General features: G+C 40.9%; 1 protein-coding gene across 1 annotated transcript in view; it reads right to left on the bottom strand.

Moving 5' to 3' along the window:
• The window catches only part of LOC146991514 (sphingosine kinase 1-like), a 40,008-nt gene that overhangs the window by 7,673 nt on the left and 8,352 nt on the right, over positions 1-23,983 (bottom strand). The window contains exon 2 of the mRNA XM_085773949.1: positions 11,898-12,047. Coding sequence (XP_085630075.1) covers positions 11,898-12,047 — 150 coding nt within the window. The remainder of the gene's footprint in view (positions 1-11,897; positions 12,048-23,983) is intronic.

The raw sequence follows: 23,983 nt of genomic DNA, 5'->3' as shown, positions 1-23,983 counted from the left end.
GCACTGGTTAATAACTGTGTTGTGGACAAACTGTCACTTGTCTAACTTTAACATCTAGATTTTGTTGCACCAGCCACGTGTTTTTTCCTCTGGTTTTTCAATATTCCTGTTCAGTGTGAGCCTCAGGGACATCTCTCTCTCTCTCTCTCCGTCTCTGTCTGTCTCTCAGTGTCTGTGTCCTGTGTGAAGGTTAAAGGACAGCAGGAGGGCTGTGAGGTGTGAAGAAAATCCAGTCGAGTGCACTGGAGCATCACAACTTCAGTCACAACTCTCCACTGTTTTTCCTGCTGAGGCTCAGTCAAAGTCACCATTCACACCACCTGTCCATCACGACTACTCCAAACTTACTTTTCCTTCACTTTTAAAACAAAAGAAGAAAAAGACGTTTTTTTTTCTCGTGTTATATCCTTTCAACTTAAGTTTTGATGTAAAAAAAAAAAAATCTAAATAAAATCAGAGATGGATGACATGAACAGGACACAAAACACAGAGAATGGATGAGACCTAAGGAACCTGCTGATGGTGCTGGTAGTGAAGCTGTAGAGACAGGCAGAGCAGTTTCTGTATGAAACTGTACTTTTGCTCATTGATGACCTCTGAATGTATTATCTTGAAGTTGACTTCGCTTCATCAAATTGAGTTGGGTTTTGAAGGCAGCTCATCAAAACACAGGGTTTTAAAACTGGACTGTATTTGTTTGTCCTTTAACAATGACCATCTGCAGGAGTCAAGACGGTGAAATACTTCATCATCACTGATAATAAAGTTGGTCCTAAACTGTTTTTCTTTTGTGCTGAGAGTTGGATGATACACGAAACTCCCTGTAGGTTTATCTCTTTTTGTAATCTGTACAGAAAAGCATAATGTGTCACTTTTTGGTTTTGACTTTCTCTTTTTTTTCTCTTCCTCTTTATATTGGAGTTGGCTTCCTTGTTGCACCTTGCTGTAGGTGCTGTCAAGCCTGTTATTTGATATTCCATATTTAATTTTATGCCTGAGTATAGCTGCTAGAGACCAATTCAATCACCGAATGTCAACAGAAAGCAAAGTGTTGTTTCATAACTGTTTATTATATGAATTATATGGAGAAAAAAAATTCAAGTTTCTTTTCAGGGCCCAGAAACATTTTCATCTTTTGCAGACCTGAAAATGACTTGTTCTCTTTTGTGTATTGATGTAGCTACATTTTGAAGTGTTGTCATTGTGTCAATGTCTGAGCCACATGCACACACAGGCACACAGGCACACAGGCACACACACACACACACATACACATACACACACACAGGCACGCACGCACACAGTCCTCTAGGGAAGGATCTGATTTCTCTGCCTCTCTTCTTACTTTACCTTCCCTAAACTCTGCAGAATAAAAGAATCAATTCCTCCTTATCAGTCCAGTCACATCACGTTCCCTTATCTATGCAGAGGCTGTACACTATAAAAGGATTGAAGGGCCCCAATCAGCAACAAAGCAGGAGCACTGCAGTGTGGAGGAAGGAGAGCTGAGAGCAGATTTGGTATGCAACTCCCCTCATCAGTCAGATTGATGATGGCAAAACGGAGCAATGTGGGAAAACAAATAGCAGGGATGTCTGGACAGAGGAGAGGGGAGGAGAGGAGAGGAGAGGAGAGGAGAGGAGAGGAGAGGAGAGGAGAGGAGAGGAGAGGAGAGGAGAGGAGAGGGGAGGAGAGGAGAGGAGAGGAGAAGAGTTTTGTCCAGCTGAGTTTTCTTCCTGTGGGTAGATGCAGTGGACTGTGACTAACTCATTACAGTCATGCAGAGCTCTGCTTCATTACTGGCCTCCGGTCGCAGCTACAGGACTTTGGTGTTTCCAAATTAGTTGTTCTCCTAAGAAGGATGCAGAGATGACTAAACCTCTGCACCATCCAATATGCATAACTACTGTAACGGGGAAGAGGGTGTGATCGTTACTTACTCTAGTAAATCTACAGGTCAGTGTTAGATGTGTTAGCTGTCAAAGTTTATGATACCAAAATGTAGCATTAGCCTTGTATTTATATACAATATCGGATATACAGATATTGGGGATGAATTGTCTATGAATGACTTTTTCTTAAGCTGCAGTAATTTTATTTATATGGCACCAAATCGCAACAGAAGTTATCTTAGGGCTCCAACTCAGGGGCCACATTCGGAGACCATCAGAGTGGCGTGACAAGACTATCCCATTTCAGAGGCTCCTTCAAATGCCACTGAGAAATACTGCCTTCTTCTCCTGAGTGACTAAGGTTACAACAAGTTGATCCCTTGTGGGCGAACTTGTCCCAAGATCCATTGTGTGCAGGCAATGAAAGCAAACAACACTGACAGAGAGACACATTTTGTCATCATGCATCTTCTTTGCTACTCGTTTCTACAAAATAAAGGTTGGTGAATCCATGCTCCTAGACTGCAAGTAAATGCACCAAACAGAATAAGTGTACAATGATGAACTACAGTCGCCTGTATTTACAGGAGAACTTTTCATACATTGGATGAAGCAACTCTTATGCCAACTGAACGTATGTAAATAAGTCTGGTCCTTTAAGTTTAGGGACTAGTGCCTTGAAAGTCCCAAAAAATTATTTGAATTTGATGTTTCGGACACTGTGGAAACTCTGAATATTATGCAGAACTTCAACACTTCAGTACCTTTAATGTTGGAAATGTACTTTTGATACTTGAGTACAGTAAGTATCAGATGCCTTATAGATATAATATTCTAAAGAGTGAGTTTAAAGCAGTACTAAAGAACTTTCAGTTTTGGTTGAGTTTGGTGGCGCCTGTGGACCAAAGCGGTAGTGTTTTGCCTGAAGGAAGACTCCATTTCCCATGAACACTAGCGTGAAGCCCTGTAAATATCCTGCATTAAAATTAACAGAAGACATCAAAACTAAGTTTCTGTTTCCAGTGGATCATTTCAAAGTGAAAACACAAACATAATCCATTGCTAAAGTGCTGTTTTGCCTGCTCCCTCCTTGTTGTGACTCGCAAAAGTGAAAGTGAAAGTAAAGTGAGAGCCGGGTTCCTACCATGCTCTTCAAAGCTGCTTAGTGCCAGAGAAAGAGATACAGACCCCCTCAGACCATGACAGAGGTGTCATTCAACTTGTTGTAAGTCGATGTATCATCACAAAAGTTATGAAAATATTTTATTAAGGTTGAAAAGTTCCTTGGTGTTGGTTTAACTTGTGCCAAAGTTATTTTCTGGTAGGATACTCAAGTACTTTATACAAGACTGACACTCAGCATGTCCCTATGAGCAAGCACATAGCGACAGGAGAGAAAAAAAGGTTCCTCTTAACACTTTGAGCAGATCCTGACTCTGGGTGGGCGGCTGTCTGCCTCGACCGGTTTGTTCACATGGATACAGGTTGAGTGTACACAGGTAATGAGAAGCTTTGTCCTCCTGCTGACCTTGTATCATCCCATTAACGACAGCTCCACACGAACCTCCACCCTGCTGTCTCGCACATGCTGACTGCAGCTCTCGTGCAAGCGGCACAGTCTGATAGCTGCGGTACTCATCCACCGACAGTGACAGCGGGTGATGACAGTTCAACAGCACCACCTCTTAAATATATGTGTGTGTTGTAATACAGCAGGAAACACTACAAACACTGTGACAGCTTACTCAGCTGCCTGGAGGTGCCTGAGGGCGTGGCCACACAGATAAACACAAAACTTTGCATGCACACACACACACACTGACTAACAAATACCTTGCAGTGTCTCTCTCACACACAACAGGGAGTGTCTGAGGTGTGACGCTGTGGCATTGCAGTTTATGATGATTTTCATGTGTGGTCACCACCTCTAACTGTAAATAAAGTTCAAATACCACTGAGGATGACATAAGTACATCGACATGAACGTCTGATGCAATTATACAAATTCAGACTGGCAAGTCTGCATGGGCTAAGTTGGTTTTATCATAGCAAAACATATGACATGTGTGATTAGACTTTCTGGAGTGTGCAACACAATTATTGAGTCTTTTCCCAGTCTCACTAGTCAGTATCTTCTTAAATGTAAATTCATGCCACTCAATTAAAAAAAGAAAAAATCACACATCTTCCTCTTTGCCCTCTCTGTTCCTCTCAGCTCCTCTGTCCTCCTCTTCCTCTCCACATCTCTCTCCTTTTTGCTGCCTGGATCAGCAAAAATTCAAAAAAGGAATTCAAAAAAGAAGCCAACAAAGACAGTCAGCCATTCGCAAACTTTACGCAATTCACCTCCTGTTGTTACTCTATCAAAGCATCATCCAACCCATCCTTCTGTACTGTTCCACATGTTTCTTCACTATGCTTCACCCAACCTCACAGAACTAAACAGAAAGTCCATCACTCGCTTAGCAAACACCATAGCACAAGACATCACTCACACATACATCATCCCACTACCCTCAGGGCAAAGGTACAGAACCTCAAGTTTAGGAGGGCTCGCGCCTTGGGAAAAGTCTGATGCCTGCAGCCATATCTGCCCTGAACAGCAGGCCCCGTTGATCTGTCTGTCCACTATTGCACTGTGTCGTCACGTATGTTGTCACTGTTGTTGTGTATATAATTACTGTTGTTGTCTGTCTTGTGATGTACAGTACAACGTTGTCCTCCATTGTAACGCACAGTCAGTGAAGACGAATCTTCCCATGGGGACCAATAAATCAAATCGAATCAATCAAAACCAAAGAGGACCTAGTTTCACTGTAGAGATGTAGGACTTTATGAGACATATTTTTTTCCCAGAGTGCAGTAATAGAAACACGCCTCATCGCAGATCCACAGAGACTCCAGTAGGTTGTGTTGATGGCTACAGGCGCTGAGAGACACATCCTGTCCTGACACTGCCCACAGCCAGAACTCTGGAAATATCTGCTAGTAAGAGTTTAAACATGGGCAATGTTTTGCTGTCTGAGAGTGGAAAAAGTACCTATAATCAAGATATGGTTAAACTTTAGACAGTATATTTACACAAACTTACAATTATACAAAGTGGTAACAACCGCATTAAACAAGAAAATCCTGGAAATGATGATACTTTTGGGTCACAGAGTGGTGGCAGCGGTGGAAAGACTCGTCGCATTTCACAAACCCTGTGCCCGTACAGGGAGCTGCTGTCAAAAAGCAATTTTCTTTTTAAAAGCTGAAATGAAAAAGATTTAAAATTGAGTAAATTATAATGAAATACATCTGTGACTAAATCATGTCCTTCAGAACCAGGGTGATGCTAAAACTCTGAAACAGAAATTGAGATATGATTGAGGCAGACTGAATAAACAATAACAACAACATGTGGAACAGCAGCAACAAGTGCAGCTGCAGCAGCAGGTCCACTACCACTAAAATATAGCCAGACTGATGTATGGAGATATTTCTATAACACTGACTTTTTAAATTGATATTTTGACACCTTTTGTCTGTCAGTATAGTACAGTGTGTATGTATGTATGTATGTATGTCTTTCAGGCAGAAATTTGTACAGAACTCAAGTGTTCCCTTTGCCCACGAGGCAGTTGTACCAGACTCCATAAAGAAATGATCGATTGTCCGTCTCTCTTCAAATGGTCTGTGCTTCAGGTCTTAAATTTATAAGGAAGAGAGATTTTGCTGCCAGACGCAACGTGGGAAATCACTGTGCTGCTGGTCATAGCTGAAGGATTCATTTTGTCAAATCGCGTAGCTGAGCACAGCTGTTAGAGGTTAAATGTGAAATACAGAAGCAGAGATTACATACTGATCCTGTGGCCTTGCTCAAATATTAAATAACTCTTAAAATTAAAATGAGAAAAAAAATAGCCCAGATCTAACAGTCCGTGGGAGGTCTGCTAAAGTTGTCTCGTGGGCCATATTTGGCCGTCGGGCCGGCAGTTAGAGACCACTGCGGCACAGACCACTTTTTATCCTGCATCCACCCACAGAAACTGAGTGGCTGTAACTTTTACAGCAAAATCAAATCATCGCAGCGAGGAGACCAGAAGTGAGTAAAATGTGAATGTAAAATCTGTCTCACAGAGCGCCCAGACCTGAACATAAATATCAGACGTCTTGTATAACTCTGTTGCTCCAGTGAGACTTCCTTTGATAAATGTATCACATTATTCTTTTCCTCAGGTTGTAAGATCTCAGATGTTTCCAGGATCCGTGTCCTCTTCTTGCCCTCTGTGCCACAGTTACAATAACTGTCTCAACATCGTCACATGGGCCATGACACAGAAAGGAGCTCCAGCACAGCGTGGCTCACAAGGTTTTTGCAAGAGACCACGTGATTTGTTGTCATAAAAAAGGAGAAAAATGTAGAAAAAAAGAAGTGTTTGAGGGGATATCTGTCCCTCCCAGTAAACATTTGTCATATTTGTATTTAGCAGATGAGTCTGAGCAAGACAGGGCAATGATCATTTTGCCAATGTTTAAATCAATACTGGGCTGCGTGGGAGGAATCAGTGTGTGTCAGCTTCAGGAACACACAGACACGAGCACAAGCTCACTAACAAACACAAAAACACACACTCTCTGTTCCTGCGCTGGATCCCCACAGCAGGGCAGTCATCCTTCATCTATCCTCCACCCATGGCAATGCCCACAGCTGCCACAGCGCAGGATCCCATAATGAGTCTGTCTACTTCTGTTAGCATCCACAATCGGAGACTTACACACGGCCGGCGCAGATGCCAGCGAGAGCCAATAGACATGCTGCTTTCCAAGTGTTTGGGCCAAACATGTAATTATAAAACACATTTTTCAATAGAAACAGAGCAGCAGTTGGTCGAAATTAAGTGGTGCACTTGGAGGGTTTAGAGAGATGCTTCCTCTTTAGTTCCTTTAATGTTTTTAGCCCCTTCCCTCTCTCCCTCACAGGGCCTTGCCTTTCGTTTTGCCAGGTCACTGTTGTAAATAAGAACTTGTCCTTACTGAATTTTTTTTTTTAAAATAAAGTTTAAATAAATACAGTAGATAAATACTTTTAAGTGAGTCATGTCTGGCTAACTAGCCAACAGCTCAGCTCAGGCCAAGGATTAGCATGTTCTTAGCTGTTTATGCTATTAAGTGGCTGTCACAGGAACTGCTGGAAAAAGACATGTTCTGATGCTAATTTATCCGTGTTGAGAATTGCATTTTTGGGATTTGTAGAAGTTGAGATATGGTTGATAAACTCATTGTTTCAACTCATATTCAACAACTTTTTTTGTCGTAGTTAAAAACTGATGACAATAAAACAAACATAACACAACCCTTTCTTTGCTGCTTATAAAGAAGCCCAGACAGAGCTTTAGCCTATTTTATTCAGCTTTTTATAGCTGAATTTCTTACTTTGTTTCATTTATTTCACAGCTACATTTACTTGGTTCTTTGCATATTGAGATTTTTTTTTATTCCAAACCTATTCATAAAAATTATGCATTTTTGAATAAATGGACCCACCCAACAATACTTAAAAATTTTAATTAGCTTCAATTCTGAATATTACACATATTGTCTTATGTTTTGCTTCTTTTACTTCTACCTTCCACAATATTTCAGTAGGCCTATTACACATTTGAATGGTGTTCTGTACATTGACAGTTGTCATAGCAAACAATATCATACTGCAACTACTGTACCACAACAACTTTAGCTTGAAATCAAGATCCTGTAGTTTAAAAGCTTACCACACATTTTGACTGCTGAGTGTCACTGTTGTAAATGTAAAACTGCTTGTGTGCAATGCTACAGAGGCAAGCTTGATGTCTAGTAGTAACTTAGCAAAGGGTCAATAACAATCCTGTTTGATGGTGATTTTATGTGGGAAGTCAAAGACAAATTTCCACTTGGGTGGACAATAAAGTTCAACTAAACTAAACTTGAGAAGAAAGCGGTTCACAAATAGCCAGTTTAAATCTGAGCTCTGCATGCTGGCTGCTCCAAAATGGAGTATGGTGATTTTATTTCAGTGAAAATTGTTCTCACGAGTGCCCTTAAACCAGCTCTCACTCTCTGCTGTGTAGGAAAACAGTTGGTGTTTGTCTTTGTTATGCTTCATGTGGTTGATATACAGCTTCAATATGTCACCAGGAGTTAATTTGGGTAGGAGGTCAATATACAACATCTAAATCAGGACGGCTGCTTTCTAATTTTCTTTTATCTCACACTCATGGTTGGCATTACTCAGTAAAACAGTGTTGTATTTAAAACCAAGCATGTTACTGTGACACAGATGAAGAATAAAACAGCAACATGTCATCAGATGTGCATTAATTAATCAAACATGAGCAATGCGGTCTGCACAACATTGAAGCTCATTAATGGCAAAGTTCATATGGGTGCAGGTTTCCAGCAATTTAAAATCTCATTTTATATTCACTAATTTAATCAGCTTAACACAGACAGCAGCTACCACCTCTCCATCTGTCCCCTTGCACGGTGTGTTTCATCAGTAGACTCTCACAAAATAAGTTTATTAATTAGATTTTCACTGTGTGACACTAAATACTCATGTACTGGTGTCAAGAACTGTTTCAAACAACTGTATATTGAACTAAGTGTTTACTGCTGAATAATCATCTTTCAGTTCCCTGTATAAATACTTTATAAATTGATTTCACTGTGTCTTAAAGCTGAGTCACCAGACTTATTGTCTTATTAATGGTTTACAACTGAATCAATAACAACAAAATCATTAGTTATCATAACTTATAAATCTAAAAGATTTATGATGAACTTTGTTGCTTTGTGTTGGCTGTGACTTTCCACACAGGACGTATTAATAATGTCTAGTCAATTAAAAATGTTACACTCCTTATCTTTAACACTGCTATTTGAGCTTAATTAGAGATTATTTGATTTAAGATGAATTATGTAAATATATGTATTCTTATACTGTGAATCATAATCATTATTGTTGCAGAGTTATTCAATGGCATGTCAGGAGAAAAAGTTCCTCTACTGAGACATCATTCATGGCTTTAGACATTTGGGAGGGATTATAGTGAAAGATTTATTTTCAAAGTCTGTCAGTCAGAGATTGACTATGGTCATGCATGCTCATCACATATGTAGATCTGGGGGTTCAGTCTATTCTAATATGTTGTCTGGGATTAACTCATCAAAAAGTTCATCTTGAAAGTCACAAAGAGCTCATTCCCTTGTACATTTGTTCCACATTTATAGCACAGTGTAGGTTAGAGGATTTCTCTTCCTCACTGTGATTTTCTCTCTTTTTTTGCCCTCTTTTCTCTGTCTGCGCATTTCCCACTGCGATGAAAGCTGCGTTTTTTTTTCTCTGTTATCTGACACTGCATTGATTTATGGACAAACCCAGACAGAGGATGAAAGTCAAAAATAGAAGACGAGGAAAGAAAAAGACGCCTCTGAATAACTCATAGGATTAGGATTACATTGCATGCTGATCAGTTATCTACTGTGCATTCAGAGAGTGTTCAGGGAGTGTTTTCCTCCCCAACATCAATATTCATCATCATCATCCATCAATATAATAATGGAAAAACATAATCAGAATTTAATTTCTTTTTGGAAATGTATTAAAAAGGTAAAACTGAAATATCAACAGCTCAGACCGTTTGCTATTGACACAGTTTAGTTCAGGTTTCTCACATTTGTCTTGATCTTTGAGGTGTTTTGACACCGTATTGAGTCCACCTCTAGAAAATTCAGTTGACTAGACGTGATTTGTCTCACAGCTGACAATACCTATTAGAGCAAAAACAAGCCACGGGTGGAGGGAGCTGCCTGCCGAGCTCAGAGACAGGATTGTGTCGAGGCTTTGAAAAATATATTCTGCTGCATTGAATGTTCCCAAGAGCACAGTGGCCTCTGTAACTCTTCAGTGGAAGAAATGTTGAATAATCATCTGGACTCTTCCTTGAACTGTCCTCATGGCCATACAGAGCCACCATGGTCTGACTGAGTAGCCTGAGTGTCTGGTTTCTTCTACTTCTGCTGCTTAGAAGTGAGGCCAAACAGTTTGATCTTAGTTTCATTTCATCAGACATGCAAATCTTGTCTGAGAGTTGCTGTTCTGCACCTGCTTGCATTTCTTTTGACTACAACCATCACTACGGTACCACATCGATCTGAGCTGTGCAGAAGCCAGATGGATTCAGATCAGCAGCTAAAGGACACATAGACGGGTGTCTTTCCAAATCTGTCCAATAAGATGAATTAACCACATTTGAACTTGAATCAAAGTGTAGAAACATGGGAAAGACGTTAATGAGCCAAATGACAATAATCATAACAAAAATGTAAACACTTAACTCGGTGTAATATTCAAGTTCTTGATTTTTAATAAAGTTGCACAAACACTGTCATTGGCTGCAAGCTTTTGTGGGATTTTCTTTTTTTTTCTTTTTTAGCAAAAGGCTACAACATAACAAAATGTAGAAAGACTAGAGAATGCACTGTATCTGCCCTGAAACACCATAGGATGAGAGAGTGTGACCACTACTGCGCTGTGTAATCTTGCCCAGTGTATGTAGATTACACTGATGATAAATATGAAAAATAAAACATAAGATAATAACGTCAACATGGGGCAGCTCAAGATTATATCCAAACAAATCATGGCAAATGGGGATTTTGTGTGTGTTCGTTGCTGATGTGTCCTCATCCATATGTGCGTCCGACTCTGTATACACATATTCATTATATAACATCTCTTCATGCATATGGGTCAGAGGCAGCTGATCAGCATAATGATGGTGACAGCAGGAAAACACGAAGAGGATTTAAATCAGAGGAGGGTACCGGGATAGAGAGGAATTCTGCAGGACATGGAGGGAGGTGTTGCTGTTGTGATCGTGGCCTTTGCTGTGGCTGTGTGTACGACAGTGAGAGAAGCCGTTTGTACGACCATTTACTTCAAAACATGTTACAAGTGGGAAACTGATCTGTGAGAGCTGAGTGTCAAATGTGTTGTGTTATGTGGAATCCATAATACGTCTGTTCTGTATGTTTCATTGGGCAAAACCAGCAAAACTCCCAGGAAACTCTGATCATCTTTGCTTTTATTAAGTTTCTTTCCACCCTGTGGTTCAGGTACTGTAGGGGCACTGGGGATTTTTAGCTGTAGTGATAAACTACTGGATTATTTGCAGACACACTCATGACCAAAATGATCACTTTGTTTTGTTGAAAACAAATCTTGGGTCCGTCAAAGTTGGAGGGCAAAACTACATCTTAACATTCATCACACTTTCCAGACAAATTTGATAACAACATATAACTGCGCAATGATTATTGGCAAATGGGCTCTATGCACAGCTCCACCACTTCCTGAATTTAAGGCAGGTCCTTCATTTCCTGTCTTACATTATTGGACACACTGATTAATCCAGGTGTGTCTGAGTAGTCACAATGGTCAGACACACCTGGATTAATCAGTTTGTCCAATAATGTAAAAAAGGAAATAAAAGAGCTGCCTTAAATTCAGGAAGTGCTGGAGCTGTGCATATAGAGCCCTTTAGTACACTACTACTATCATAACAATTGCACCTCTTTTAAATCTTAAAATTCAGTCCAGTGTATGTATGTTTCTCTCTTTTTCTTTCTTTTTTCCTTTTTTTTCACTCACTCTCACCTATTTATTTTAGTTGATTATGTATTCACTTTTACTGACATGCAGGTGTACTGTACATAACTGATGGCTCCAAGTTCAGGGTTGGGGGGAGAGAGGGAAGTTGTTTAAAGACTAGAAAGATGTAACAAAATATTTTTTGGACGAATGATGTACCAAGTCAAAAAATCAATAAAGATAGGCCCTATGTGTAAAAAAAAAAATGAAGAGGTTCAGCTAATCTCTCTTGAATAAATTATTATTTACTCCCCATTGCAAGTTGTGTAATTATGTTGATATTCTTAGCCTGTGTATCTGTGTGGTGTGGACTTGTGCCTTCAACTCACCAGTGATAACCAGAGTGTGTGGGACACCGGCCTCGTTGAGCATCCGTTGGATGTGGTTGTTGTAGAGGGTGAGCGCCTGTCCTTTCCCGCTCTGTGGATTCACCAGCAGCATCATGTGACACGGCCGTGACAACTCGTCCATCAACACGCCTGTGACAGAAAAGACAAAGATGAGATGAGAGGACAAAGGTTCCTAAATGTTGTCTGAGTTATTCTATGAGCTCTTGAACGACTCTTATTTCTGAACAACCACTCAAATTTCAGCAGGAACAACAGGAAGAAATGAAAATGCAGCGTGGGATATGACTATTGCACCAGATGATTGTTCAGTTTTGGAAACTTTCAATCCTCATACTTCAATATTGTTTTGACATGATTTTGGATTCATTCATAGAAACCAAAAATACGAACCAATGATTCATTTTCTTTTTTATCTTGACTTTTGTACAGTCCTGCAATGCAGTGCTTCCCCTGTGTCACGGGGACGTTCAGTTTCAAACTGTGAGGAAAAAATGTTTAAGTTAGTTGTCAAAAGTTTTTGGTTGTGAATTACTGTCCCACGGTGACCAAAAAACAAAAAACAAAAACGCACAACATGAGATGAGTCCAGATGAATGAAGGTAGTCTACCAAGTGTGTACCCTTGGTTGCACAAGAGGAACTGATTAACAACAGAGAATGAACGTGTCTCTCCGCGCTGTGCATGACAGAGTCGCTCCGTCACAATCTGTCTTTGCCTTTTGCTTGATTCCCAGCCCAAGTTACAGAAACCAGTTCTCATTTACATTATGTAAGAAATAAATCAGAAAACACAGCTTGGTTTTCTTAGTGCGCTAAAACGCTTTGGGAGTAGGTTGATGATGGACACTGAGGACTGAGCTGCAGCGCTGAACATTTCTACAGACGAGGTGGGGGAATCTGTGACCTGGGATATTTCATGATGGACAGACACAATGGACTCTTATCTCGGCTCACAGGCTTTGGCAAGGCTCCTGTAAAGGAGGACGGAGGGATTATTGGTTCTGAAAAAGAAAGAAACCACTGCGGTCCAACACAGGGAGACACAAGGGGCACATGAGGTTATGATGATGCTGTACTGCAATGTAAACCCATGCATTTAGGTTTTAGAGGGAATGCAGCTTAGATTGCAGATTTAGGTGTTCTGCACATGTGTGAATTATTTATTAGGAGGGATCTGCATGTCACAGTTTGCTCTCTGATTGCGTAATCATTTGAACCTGTTCATGAAAACAAGTTGTTGTTGTTTTGTATTTAGTGCATAGTTGATGTGTTGAATGTATTTAAGTTTTCAATCATATCTTGCACACTCATCATCATATCATATTTGCTGCTGCAAGAATCCACATGCACTTTCATGTGGTTTGAAATAATGCACACATGTAACGCACATAGAATTGACAGGAGATTTGTGGGTTCACGCAAAAAACAGAGCTCAGTGGGCTCTAAACTTAACTCGCATCTAAAATGGACAAGAACAGACGAAGCAGGGCTGATGCTAACTAGTGTTCAAAATATGTTAGGGATCAAACAGATTTTATAGGGTTTAAATGAGGTTATAGAGATCTTACAAACTAAGATCATCTGTCTTTTAAAACCACTCTAGGAGGCACAGCATGGGGCTGGAGAAGAGAGGAAGTGGCTTTGGCCTTATCTCCCACAGCATCTGTAAAGGATTAATCTATCGCTTCAAGTGTAAGACTGTGCTTTGCCAAAATATTCAATTATTTGATATTTGAGGCATGAATGGGAGGTTTTCTAAACAGACATATCGATATGATGACGATCACAATGTGCTCCAGAGGAGCAGAAAGGTAAGGGGAAAATGACTCCATGTCAGACTCCTGGAGGAGCAAAGAACTTATTAGGGGGCGGGACTAGATAAGCTTTTGCTTCTCCCGCTTTCCCTTTCGGTCATGTGTATTGTATTAATTGGATTGAGATGATGTGTGATGATGATGACTAATTGACATGCCCGAAATGAACCAAATAAATAAATAAATAAATAAATTAGTCTTCTCTTATCCCCCTTTCCTCTAATAGAATGATTTTCTAGAAGTTCAGCTGGGAAACAAGTAAAACCAAAGAGGACAGAAGTGTGACAAGAAGCCGTCATCTGTATTAGACACACTGCAGCTGAGGGACAATTTCACAGGTAGGTACACAAAGTCCTCTCTGTTGTAGAAACGACATGCTCCACCAAACACATTTTTTTCCACACCTTGTCACAACACACACACACACACACACACACACACACACACACACACACACACACACACACACACATATATACAGGGTACATGAACACACACGTGCACATGCAAAACAAAACAAACTACAGCCCCATAAGCAAAAATCCTGCAGTGATATTCCTCTTGGAGACTGATCTCATTTTGTGTTGCAGTCTGCTGGATCTTTTCAGAGATCAAAACGTTGCGCGGGAAGAGGAGGGAGGCGAACCATCCAAACAAGTCTGACAGCTGCTAAATGAGTAACGACGGGCAGGGAGAACTGACGTACAGACGCTCCTGGGATAAGAATTTCTAACTGGTTCAAAATCTAATTGTCAGGTTTCCTTTTAATTCACTCTGGTTGAGGTGATGCTGCTGGAATGAAGTGAGTCAGGTCAGAAATATGTTCACACGCATCAATGAACCTCAAACTCCTTTCATGTGTGACCTGAGGAAACCTCCTCCTCAGTCTTGCAGGTGTTAAGCCTGTTTAAGTGTAGGTGTAATGAATTTCACTGAGATATGTAGCAACCTTATTCTTTTTTCCTCTTATTAAAGCAGAAGTAAGCAATATTTTTGTGTTAATATAAGTCTTAAATAGTTATATCTTCCAACAGCAATCACTTACATAGAGTGTTTGGACCGAAACACGGGTCTGTCAGTCACTCTGCTCTGCTCTGAGCCGAGGAGAAAACTTTTCTCGTATCCTACAAGTTTTATCCAATGAGGAGAGAGAACGGCATGCAGGGCTGTGTGCAGCCAAGGAACGCCGTGAATGTGGTGACGTAGGGACGAGGACTGTTATGGTGCGTTCAGGGCAACCCGTAACTCGTATTTTTCCGACCGTGAAGTGGTACCAGTTCGATCTGGTACGAGTTCACGGGTCAGAAGTTACGAGTGGACGTTATAGTGACTTTCACCGGTAAAACAGGTCGGAAAAACACGAGTGGGTTGCCTGGAACGCTACAAAATCGTAAGTTGTGACATGAAGCTGTAATTTACAGTTTCAAAAGCCTGCCTGGAACGCAGCATTAGCCAAAACGACCGGATCGCTTACTTCTGCTTTAAGTTTCTTTACATTCTTTAAAAGGTGAAGTTTGGAGAAAATAATCACACAACCAGCAGATTTGACTCGACACAGTTACTCAACTTTCTTTTATCACTTTGTATCAATTCTTTCGATCACTTTCTGTTTCAGGGTGACAGGAGCTCCTAATCTCTGGGAGAAGTTGGAAAAGGAACTAAATGGGTGTGGTCTGACATGACATAACGTGTCCAATAAAAACACAGACACGACCATGTGGGTGTGTGGCTTATCTCATGGTGCTGCACTATAATATATATATATACAGTATATATACACACTGTTGGTCATTTATACTCATTTTGTAAACAGTTTGGTCTTGAGAGAATGCTGATGATCTCAGAATGAAACATTAATAAATCTCTGTACAAGTGCACAATAGTGGATGGGACTTTTTAGTTTTTCTCAGAGCCAACAGTTTTTGATCCAGTGCACCTCTAAGGTCTCCGGTCACTTGAAAAGTTCAATCGTTTTGCTTCGAGAAATTGCAGAAATTAAGTACTAAATAAAAAGAGCAATGTTAGGCTCCATAATGTATACTTTTTACATTGCATAAATAGAGCTTCACATTTCCTTGTATATGACTCAGACAGGTTTATAGAGTTGCAGCCACTTTCCGAGGAGTCATCTCAAAACCATAACGACTGTGCTCCCGAGGGAAAGCCAGCGAGGACCCCTCATGAATCAACCGGCATGACGGCTGGCACCGAGGGCCCTGACCTTGCTGTTGCTGTCTCCGTGTGCCCCCACCACCCACACAACAGACCGACATTGTCTAATTTCAACTCCATGCCACTTCCTGTGTGCCACCCCTCCCCTTCTCAAAACATTCCAGAGGGCACTATCTTTCATCCCTCGTCTCTCGCCTCTCCGCGCTCTGGGTTTCCTCCTCTATCATTAGCTCGGCTGCAGCAGCATCATGGCACTGAGCCAAACTATGACACATGTCTAATTAGGGACACTAAAAATCAACAGGAACAAAGATAAAGCTCCTGTTACAATTCTCTCCGATCTCCATGCACACATCTCCCAGCATGCTGATATATTTTCCAATTTTATTTATTTTCTGATGATCAAGTGATGATGTACGTTGCTGATGATGAACATATAAGGACACGGACACTTCAGTCTGGTGACAACACTGTGTTTCTGGTTGGTTACGTTATCAGTGTGTTAACTGAACCAAAGATTATGACAAACAAGGATGACAGAGAGACAAACAGGCATGATTACCCAGACAAAACAATTTTGGAAAAAACGTCAATGAAGGTCTTGGATTGAGTGATAAAGCTGATGACACTGCTGGAGATTAGATCACTGGATCACCATCCTCACCACATCAACACAAAACAACAGCAGCTACAGCAACAAAGCTCTGCCCCTCATTGCAACCACTTCCACTTGATCCGTGACAGCGAGACGTCTCATCTGTTCGCTTCAAACCAAAAGCAGGGGACCGTCCCAGATCTCAATGGAATAATTACTACTGAGGTACTCGACGTAGGAAATGACAACTTAAATGAAAGGGAGAAACCCAAGAGCAGGAAAAAACAAATTTTTCAGCTTAGAATAGCTTATTATGAATGACAAAAAAAACAACAGAGGTATAAAAACACAAATAAATGCAAAAATGAAAACATTTTAGTGATTAATTATTATTTAGTTAGGTAATTATCTTCGAATCTCTATTTCTGTGACCATGTAGGCGGACCGTCCTCAGTCTAAAAACAGATTGGTTGTACCAGTGTGGTGGATTGTGTACGTAGATCTGCTGTTACTGCCTTGACTGGTTCACAGGTGCTTTGCCTGCAACCAATCTCAGAGTTGCTCCTGGACGAATCGGCACTCTCGACACTCTTGTAGTCACATCTACTGTTGGACAATTTAAGAGTCACACAGACAGGAGGCAGGAGCTGGCAGGTTCAAAAGTGAAAACTCCTTATGGTAGGTGGTGGGGCAAACTACAGTATGGCAACACCATGCTGCCTTCAATAAATTAAGAAATACAGACATAAATTAATGTAAAATTTACAGAAATAGCAATATTTATTAAATATTTTGACTTTGACTTTTTTTTATTTCTGCATTCATTCAATTTGTGCAGACTTACAGTATGTGCAACCTATGTATTTATTCACTTTGTTCAACCTGATCCTTGATCAAGTTGAACAAAGATACTGTATTCCTTGGCATTCTATTCTATTTATTTACTCTAATTTATGGGCTTTATGCACAGCTCCACTACTTCCTGAAATAAGCCAGCTCGTTTATTTCCTGTCTTACATTATTGGACCAATTGATTAATCCAGGTCTGACCTCACTACAATAGTGCTGCTGTCCTCTTGAGGACAGCAATGTCCAAATCCTAGACAGAGATGACAGATGGTTTGAAAGAGGAGTCAAAGAAGCCATCTATGTAAAAGTAGAGAAACCATCCCTCAACAGGGGAGGGGGTCTCAGACACCACCTATCTCCAATTTACAATGCTGCCCCTTCATCCCTTCCCAGGAGATTCAACAATCTAGCCTCAAAGAACAACCACTGTTCACAAGTGGCAAGTGACTCCAACGACTGTCGTTATAACAACATAGGGCACTAACGAAGTCGAAACCAACTTTCCATCAAAGACAGTCACTCAAACAACTGTTGTTGGCACTTGGAGCAGAAAAGGGAATCAGTGACATCATCACCCTTGTGAACGCCCACACAAGAGGCTAAATAGTGAGTCTCCACACCAGATAGTTGGACCAGTCCCAGCCTGGTCAGATGCGTACATGAACTGATGAAGCCTCTTGGATGAGAGGTGAAACGTCTTCCTAGACAAATAACTAAGTCCAGTTGCTTTCGATTTAACCTCCTTTGAAATACTATGACCTGGAAAAATGAGAATATGCACCGGCTTCCTGGATTAATCAATTGGTCCAATAATGTAAGACAGGAAATAAACGAGCTGGCTTATTTCAGGAAGTAGTGGAGCTGTGCATAAAGCCCATTCCCTATGTATTTATTGTGTGTACTGTGTTTTTGTACTGTGCCAATATGCAAGCTGCTGAAACCAATTGCCCCTGGTGGGATTAATAAAGTCTGAGTCTGACTTTTGAGAGTAGTCAACCTTCTTAGCTTTGTACGACGATTTGCCAGTGCATTCAACGAGAATGAGAGCTTTTATAAAGAGGCAGAGATGAAGGTTTAATTATGAACTTCTATTTACACAAAACATCTTTTTTATTAATTGAGGTCAATACCTCTTAGGTTTTACAAGAGTAAAATGCAGTCACTCTTATCCCTCCATGACCTTACATGGTCCCCCCTTCTATCTACAGCACAATCACCGCTTGACGACTCACGCTGACTCATTGTGATGACCTGTGTGTACGTCAGTCTGTCACACTGGTGTCTGGCTCCACTTCCTTAAAATCTGCCTCTTTTCACCAGTAAACATGACAAAGCATTAATCACGATTAAGCGATAAATGTAAACGAGGGTGAAATGTCGATGACTAGACAATAATCCTGACATGAGAACACTCAGTGATGTTTAAGGAGAAACACAGAGGTCAAAGGTCACACTATGTACATAACAGTGGGCAGGACTACTTGCACAATCTTGGAAAACAGATTTGTCATTTTGCCAACATTGCTCAAATGCAGCACCATGACGCGTCTTCCTTCACACTCACATTCAACTAGGAAGACGCACTAGATGGATGTTTCAACATAGAAGCAGCAGAAACCTACTGCTTCTTACTGCCATTGAAAACAGGTTGTTTTGCTGTTTCATCACTGAGGAGGGGGAGACAGTGAGAACCAAACCAGAATACCTGTTTGTAATGAGTCAGAAATCACACATGGTCACAGCTGGCACCTGTGAACGGATGTGCGCAGCGTACAGGGTTTGGCACTGTTTGTGGCACATTCATGGCACCTTGTGGTTTCGTGCTGTTTGTTTCCTTGAGTCTGTACAGGACACGGGCACAAGACTGAAATTTCATCCTTCTCGAATGAAACATAATTCTTTTTTTTAATTTTTATTAACAAATCATGGTGACAGAAGTCTAACCTAACCACCAACAGGTCTGAGTCCCACTATTTCTGCAGTGGTGGTGTGGGCTCTAAGCCTTGACAAACACCCATTAGGAGAGAATCCAGTTTCCACATTAAAGGGATTAAATGGATTAACATGTATTTGACCTGGTACTCATACTCTCCCTGTCTCATGTAATATGACAGATAAATTCAATCACCATCTACTGAATGTTAGTTTTTGTCACAGCCCAGCTGACGGCAAAAGCTGCATACTCTCTGGCATGCCATGGTTGTGCCTCATGTAGTCTGATGCATTGCACCAAACAAAACTAGGATATCATCACAAAACAAGACATCTTAACTCAGATCAGTGGCTAAAGCTGAGAACTGATGTCTGAGTGAAATAAAACGTGTAAACTTAGAGACTGAAACCACAAAGTCTGTTTAAATACTGCAGGATACAACTTAAACTACTGGGTGTTTTTCTTCATTCATCATCTTTTATCTTTAAGCTTCTGCATCCAGCCAGCTGTGCTGATTTCCTGAAAATGTCTCTTCAAGCAGATATGTGATTGTCATTTGGTAGCAGCACAATGCTTTGCCTCTAAACCGAGCTCTGAGAGCATTCTGTAGTTAACCACATACCAGCTGTAACCTCACGACAGCAATTTAGAGATACAGCACAAAGTCTGGGGTGTATCCGTCATGATTAGAGGTTCCCTTCAGGATGATCTTAAGCTCTAATGTCATGTCATTCAAAGTAACATGCTTTATTTGGAGCATCACAAGGCTCGGATCCAAATCCAACTTTGAATCAACGTGCATTAGACTGGATGTAAACACATATTTTATCATGTTTGAATGTTGTTAGTTTGATTAAACATGTACAAATTCTTGTAAGTGCATGCACATGTAACTTGTAGTTTTAGGTAAAATTAGGGATGACAGGCTGCTCATGTATATTTTTCTATACTCAGAGAAAATTTAGGCTACAGTACAAAGTATGAAAAACAATGACATAAAAAAGTCTTGAGTGAAGAGAGTCAGATTAAGTGAGCTTGAGAAATGTTTCTCTCACTGCTTTTTTTCTTCAGATTGTTTTGTTCTATTTTCAGAGAACAACAATTTAGTTTCTCATCTGATCATAAATCATGTATCTCTGTTTTACCAGTTTCCACATGTGTCAGAAAACACTGAAATCTCTGAAAGGACCATCTATCAATTAAGGCGTTAGTTTTGTTTTTATTAGGGAGCGATGGTCTAACCACAGATTTTACCTCTAAAGAAACCTCGCCTCCCCTCACAGCTCCTCGCTGCAGTAACATTCACGGTGCAGCGAGGTGATAACTCTTGTCCGTAATGTTGTCTGTAAATCAAAGAGTGGAAGCTGCTCGAGCACAGCAGCAAATTTTTTGCTGAGCCAGAACCACAAAGGGTGTGGAAAGGGGGGAGGAGAAGGAGGTGCTAGTGGTTAGCCTGCTGTGGATCTATATAAAGAAAGGTAGAGTTTACGACATTGAGGTTTTTATTAAAATCTTCCTGTGCTGTCTGTCATGGAGCTGTCGCTACAGTATCCTCAGCTTTGTGCTTGAGATGGGAGAGGATCTAACCACCGCCTGTCACTCTGTGCAACGATGTGCGTATGGGTATTTTGGGCTGCAGGGTCAGATTAGGGAGGGGAGGTTGAGCTGCTGCATGAAAACAAACTCCAAAGCAAAAACTTTCCAAAAGTGCGCCACTTAACATTTCCACTAATGCAAGGTTTGCTGTAAGTTTTCTTTTAAGCAGAACTGGAACTTTATTCTTCATTAACATCACCTCAGATGGCATTAGGTTTGACTATATGTTTACTTCCTGCAGCTATTAGTCGCTTCTTAACAAAAAAAATAGAGGAAAACATGGATTTCCTGCAAACTCTGGAGAAAAAATAAAGTTATATACAGTCATATACATTAAAAAATGCAATAACTGCAGGCGTATGGAGGAAATGGACTTCCCACCATAAAAAAAACCACAACCACATGTTCTTCTACCAGGCAAAGACTGACTTTCTCTGAGCCGAACCAGCTGCACTGTAGGCTGAATGGTCAATTTGTGGTTGTTGTTGTTGTCGGCGTGTCACAGAATGACTTTCGAGGCCGTTTCTGAGAATAGCAAAGTGGGTGAGTCCTTTTGTGCTATAATGTACCTCCTCCAGTTTGAGATGGACATACTGTGTTACAACAAACAGGATCTGAAAAACACCAATAGTGTATTACTTGAACTGTATTTTTGAAAAACTTCTACGGCATCCTCCATCGTTTGTATTTTTGTTCTCCTTAAGACAGACAGGGCCGGACACTGTCAGCACAGACACGGAGCTGCTGGGAGCCCCCAGAGGAAGAGAGAGCTCCAGAGTATGTCTCGACAGCACATCACGCTCCATCACAGCGCATGTCCAATAAGGAGGAGTCCTCAGGGACACGGCTGCAGCTACACACACATCTCTACACAATGTCACATTCCCTTTTTCATTTACTTCTATAGCAGCCTAACCCATCATTATGAATCAAACAGGAAGTTTCATCATCATTCTCATCTACTTAAAATCAGGATGATGAAATCACAAGGGCGTGATCCTTTATGGGAACAGTTGTAGCCATTAAGCCGAACTCCTGTTTATCACTGTCACACAACCGCAGGCAGGTTTATAAGTCAGAGTACATGTGCTGGATTTTAGCGCTCTTATATCCATATGAAACTGGGTATAAAAGAGCTGAAAACAGTTTCTAGGACTTGAATTCCACAGGTCACCCTTTGTTATAATAACAGCATCTCAACCACCAGCTAACAATTTCACCAGGACCTCATCCAACCTGAGCTCCCGGATCCTCTGCAGCAAATTCCAGAGACGCACAGACCGACACTTTGCTGCGTGTGCTTTGTCATGAAACTTAGCAGCATAAGTTTAATTTAGGAGGATGATCTCAATTCTGCTTCGATTCACTACACTCTCGTTTTCTCACCTCATCCCTTGTAATCAGATCACTTCAGGAGTTCACCAATCAAATCTCACCACAATCTCAAACAGCCAATCAAGGTATTCTGGCTGTATTTTCCTCTGCTATTGAAGTGTTGCACTTCTTCATATCAGTGAGGTCAAGCTTCAAGACATCACAATTGCTAAAGACGTCTTGTGGGGTTCTGAAGATTTTGTCGAGGACAGTGACAGTGAGAAACTGGTAAAAATTAAAAACCAAATTGACCCAAATATTTAAAGCCCCTGTACAGAGCTTTTAACCTACAACAGCAAATGAGCCCATCAGTGTGAAGATACACTATTTCTAAGTAGTCTACTTTGGAAGGCATGGTTGGGTCGGACTACTGACCAAACGATACGAGGAATAGATACATTACGCTGCTAAAAAAAAAAAAAAAAAAAGCAAATCCCGTCTTCTTTCAGACGTTTCCAAAACAAATCTACACGCGCCGGCCAGACAAACATCTTCATGACAGTGGGAAATGCAGTCTTCATTCCGCCACTTTCGTCCACAGGGGCCACCAAAATCAACACTAAATGAAAAGTCTGAACAGGGGCTTTAACATTTTCACTCATGGTCACTCAGTCTCAGTGGTGTGGCAAAACTGAATAAAAAAAACTTATTGGTCAAAACTTACTGATATATTGGTGTAATGCATGGATATAAAAACATGTGAACAGGGGCTCTAGATCTGTAAAAGAGATGATCACATAATTCAACTGATATTTTTTTGTTTCCACTTTTGAAATGTGTGTGTAACATACAGTAGCTCCCGATCATCGTCCCAGTTTCAACTCTGTCTAGGCCAGAGATAATGTCTTAGTAATAACACTGACTGTGAGAGGAGCCTGGATTTTGCTGCCAAAAGGAGCCTGTCCCCCTGAGGACGCTGCATAAGGTGCTTTGTTTCTGACTTACCATCACTGCCGTTTCCATGGTTTCACATTTTTAATAACAGCCTTATTCAGTTGGCACGGGTCATGATTCAGAAACTATTTACAACAAATATTAAACTCACGGTGTCACTGCAGGACAACCTCAAACAGCCACATCTTGGTTGAGTACAGAGGATAAGAATCTCTGTTTGGTCTACACTTAAAGTGCAATTACATAATAATGATAATCAAGGTCCCACAGGAAAGTAATTTAGAAGGAAGCTAACAGCTGTAGCTGAATCTCCATCATGTGCTGGATAATGGAGGATGAGAAAACTACAAACACAATCCCATGCTGAGATGATGAAAAGTCTGACCGTGCTCTGACTGCGAAAACAAACTTATGAAATGGAACAAGTGGCACCTGCTATGTCTCCACACACTAAACACTGACAAACACTGCTCCCTGAACTGAGGACGACTGATAACAACACTACCGCCTTCCAGGGACTACCCCCCACCTGTCCCCACCTTAAACACAAACACAACTTTGACTACAATGAGTGACAGAGAAAACAGAAAAGTCAGGAATATCTGTCCTTCACCCACTCACGATATGAAATAAACTGATAAAGACCTTGTGTCATCAATCTGTGACTCATTTCTCTGTCCTACAGATAATGGAGATACAAGTCAGGAACATGGTGCCACAAAATGATTAGTCATGCTCGATGCAAACTCATCAACCGATGACCTGGTCTCTAAATATAGTGACCTCCTCTCAGGTACCTGAATCCATACAGATCACACAGTCCGTCCTTCTGCCATATC

This window comes from Trachurus japonicus, chromosome 1, assembly GCF_045865225.1.
Source record: "Trachurus japonicus isolate A0001 chromosome 1, Traja_1.0".
NCBI classification, from domain to species: domain Eukaryota; kingdom Metazoa; phylum Chordata; class Actinopteri; order Carangiformes; family Carangidae; genus Trachurus; species Trachurus japonicus.
Note: the sequence above shows the minus strand (reverse complement) of the source record. Positions and strands in the feature narration are given on the sequence as shown.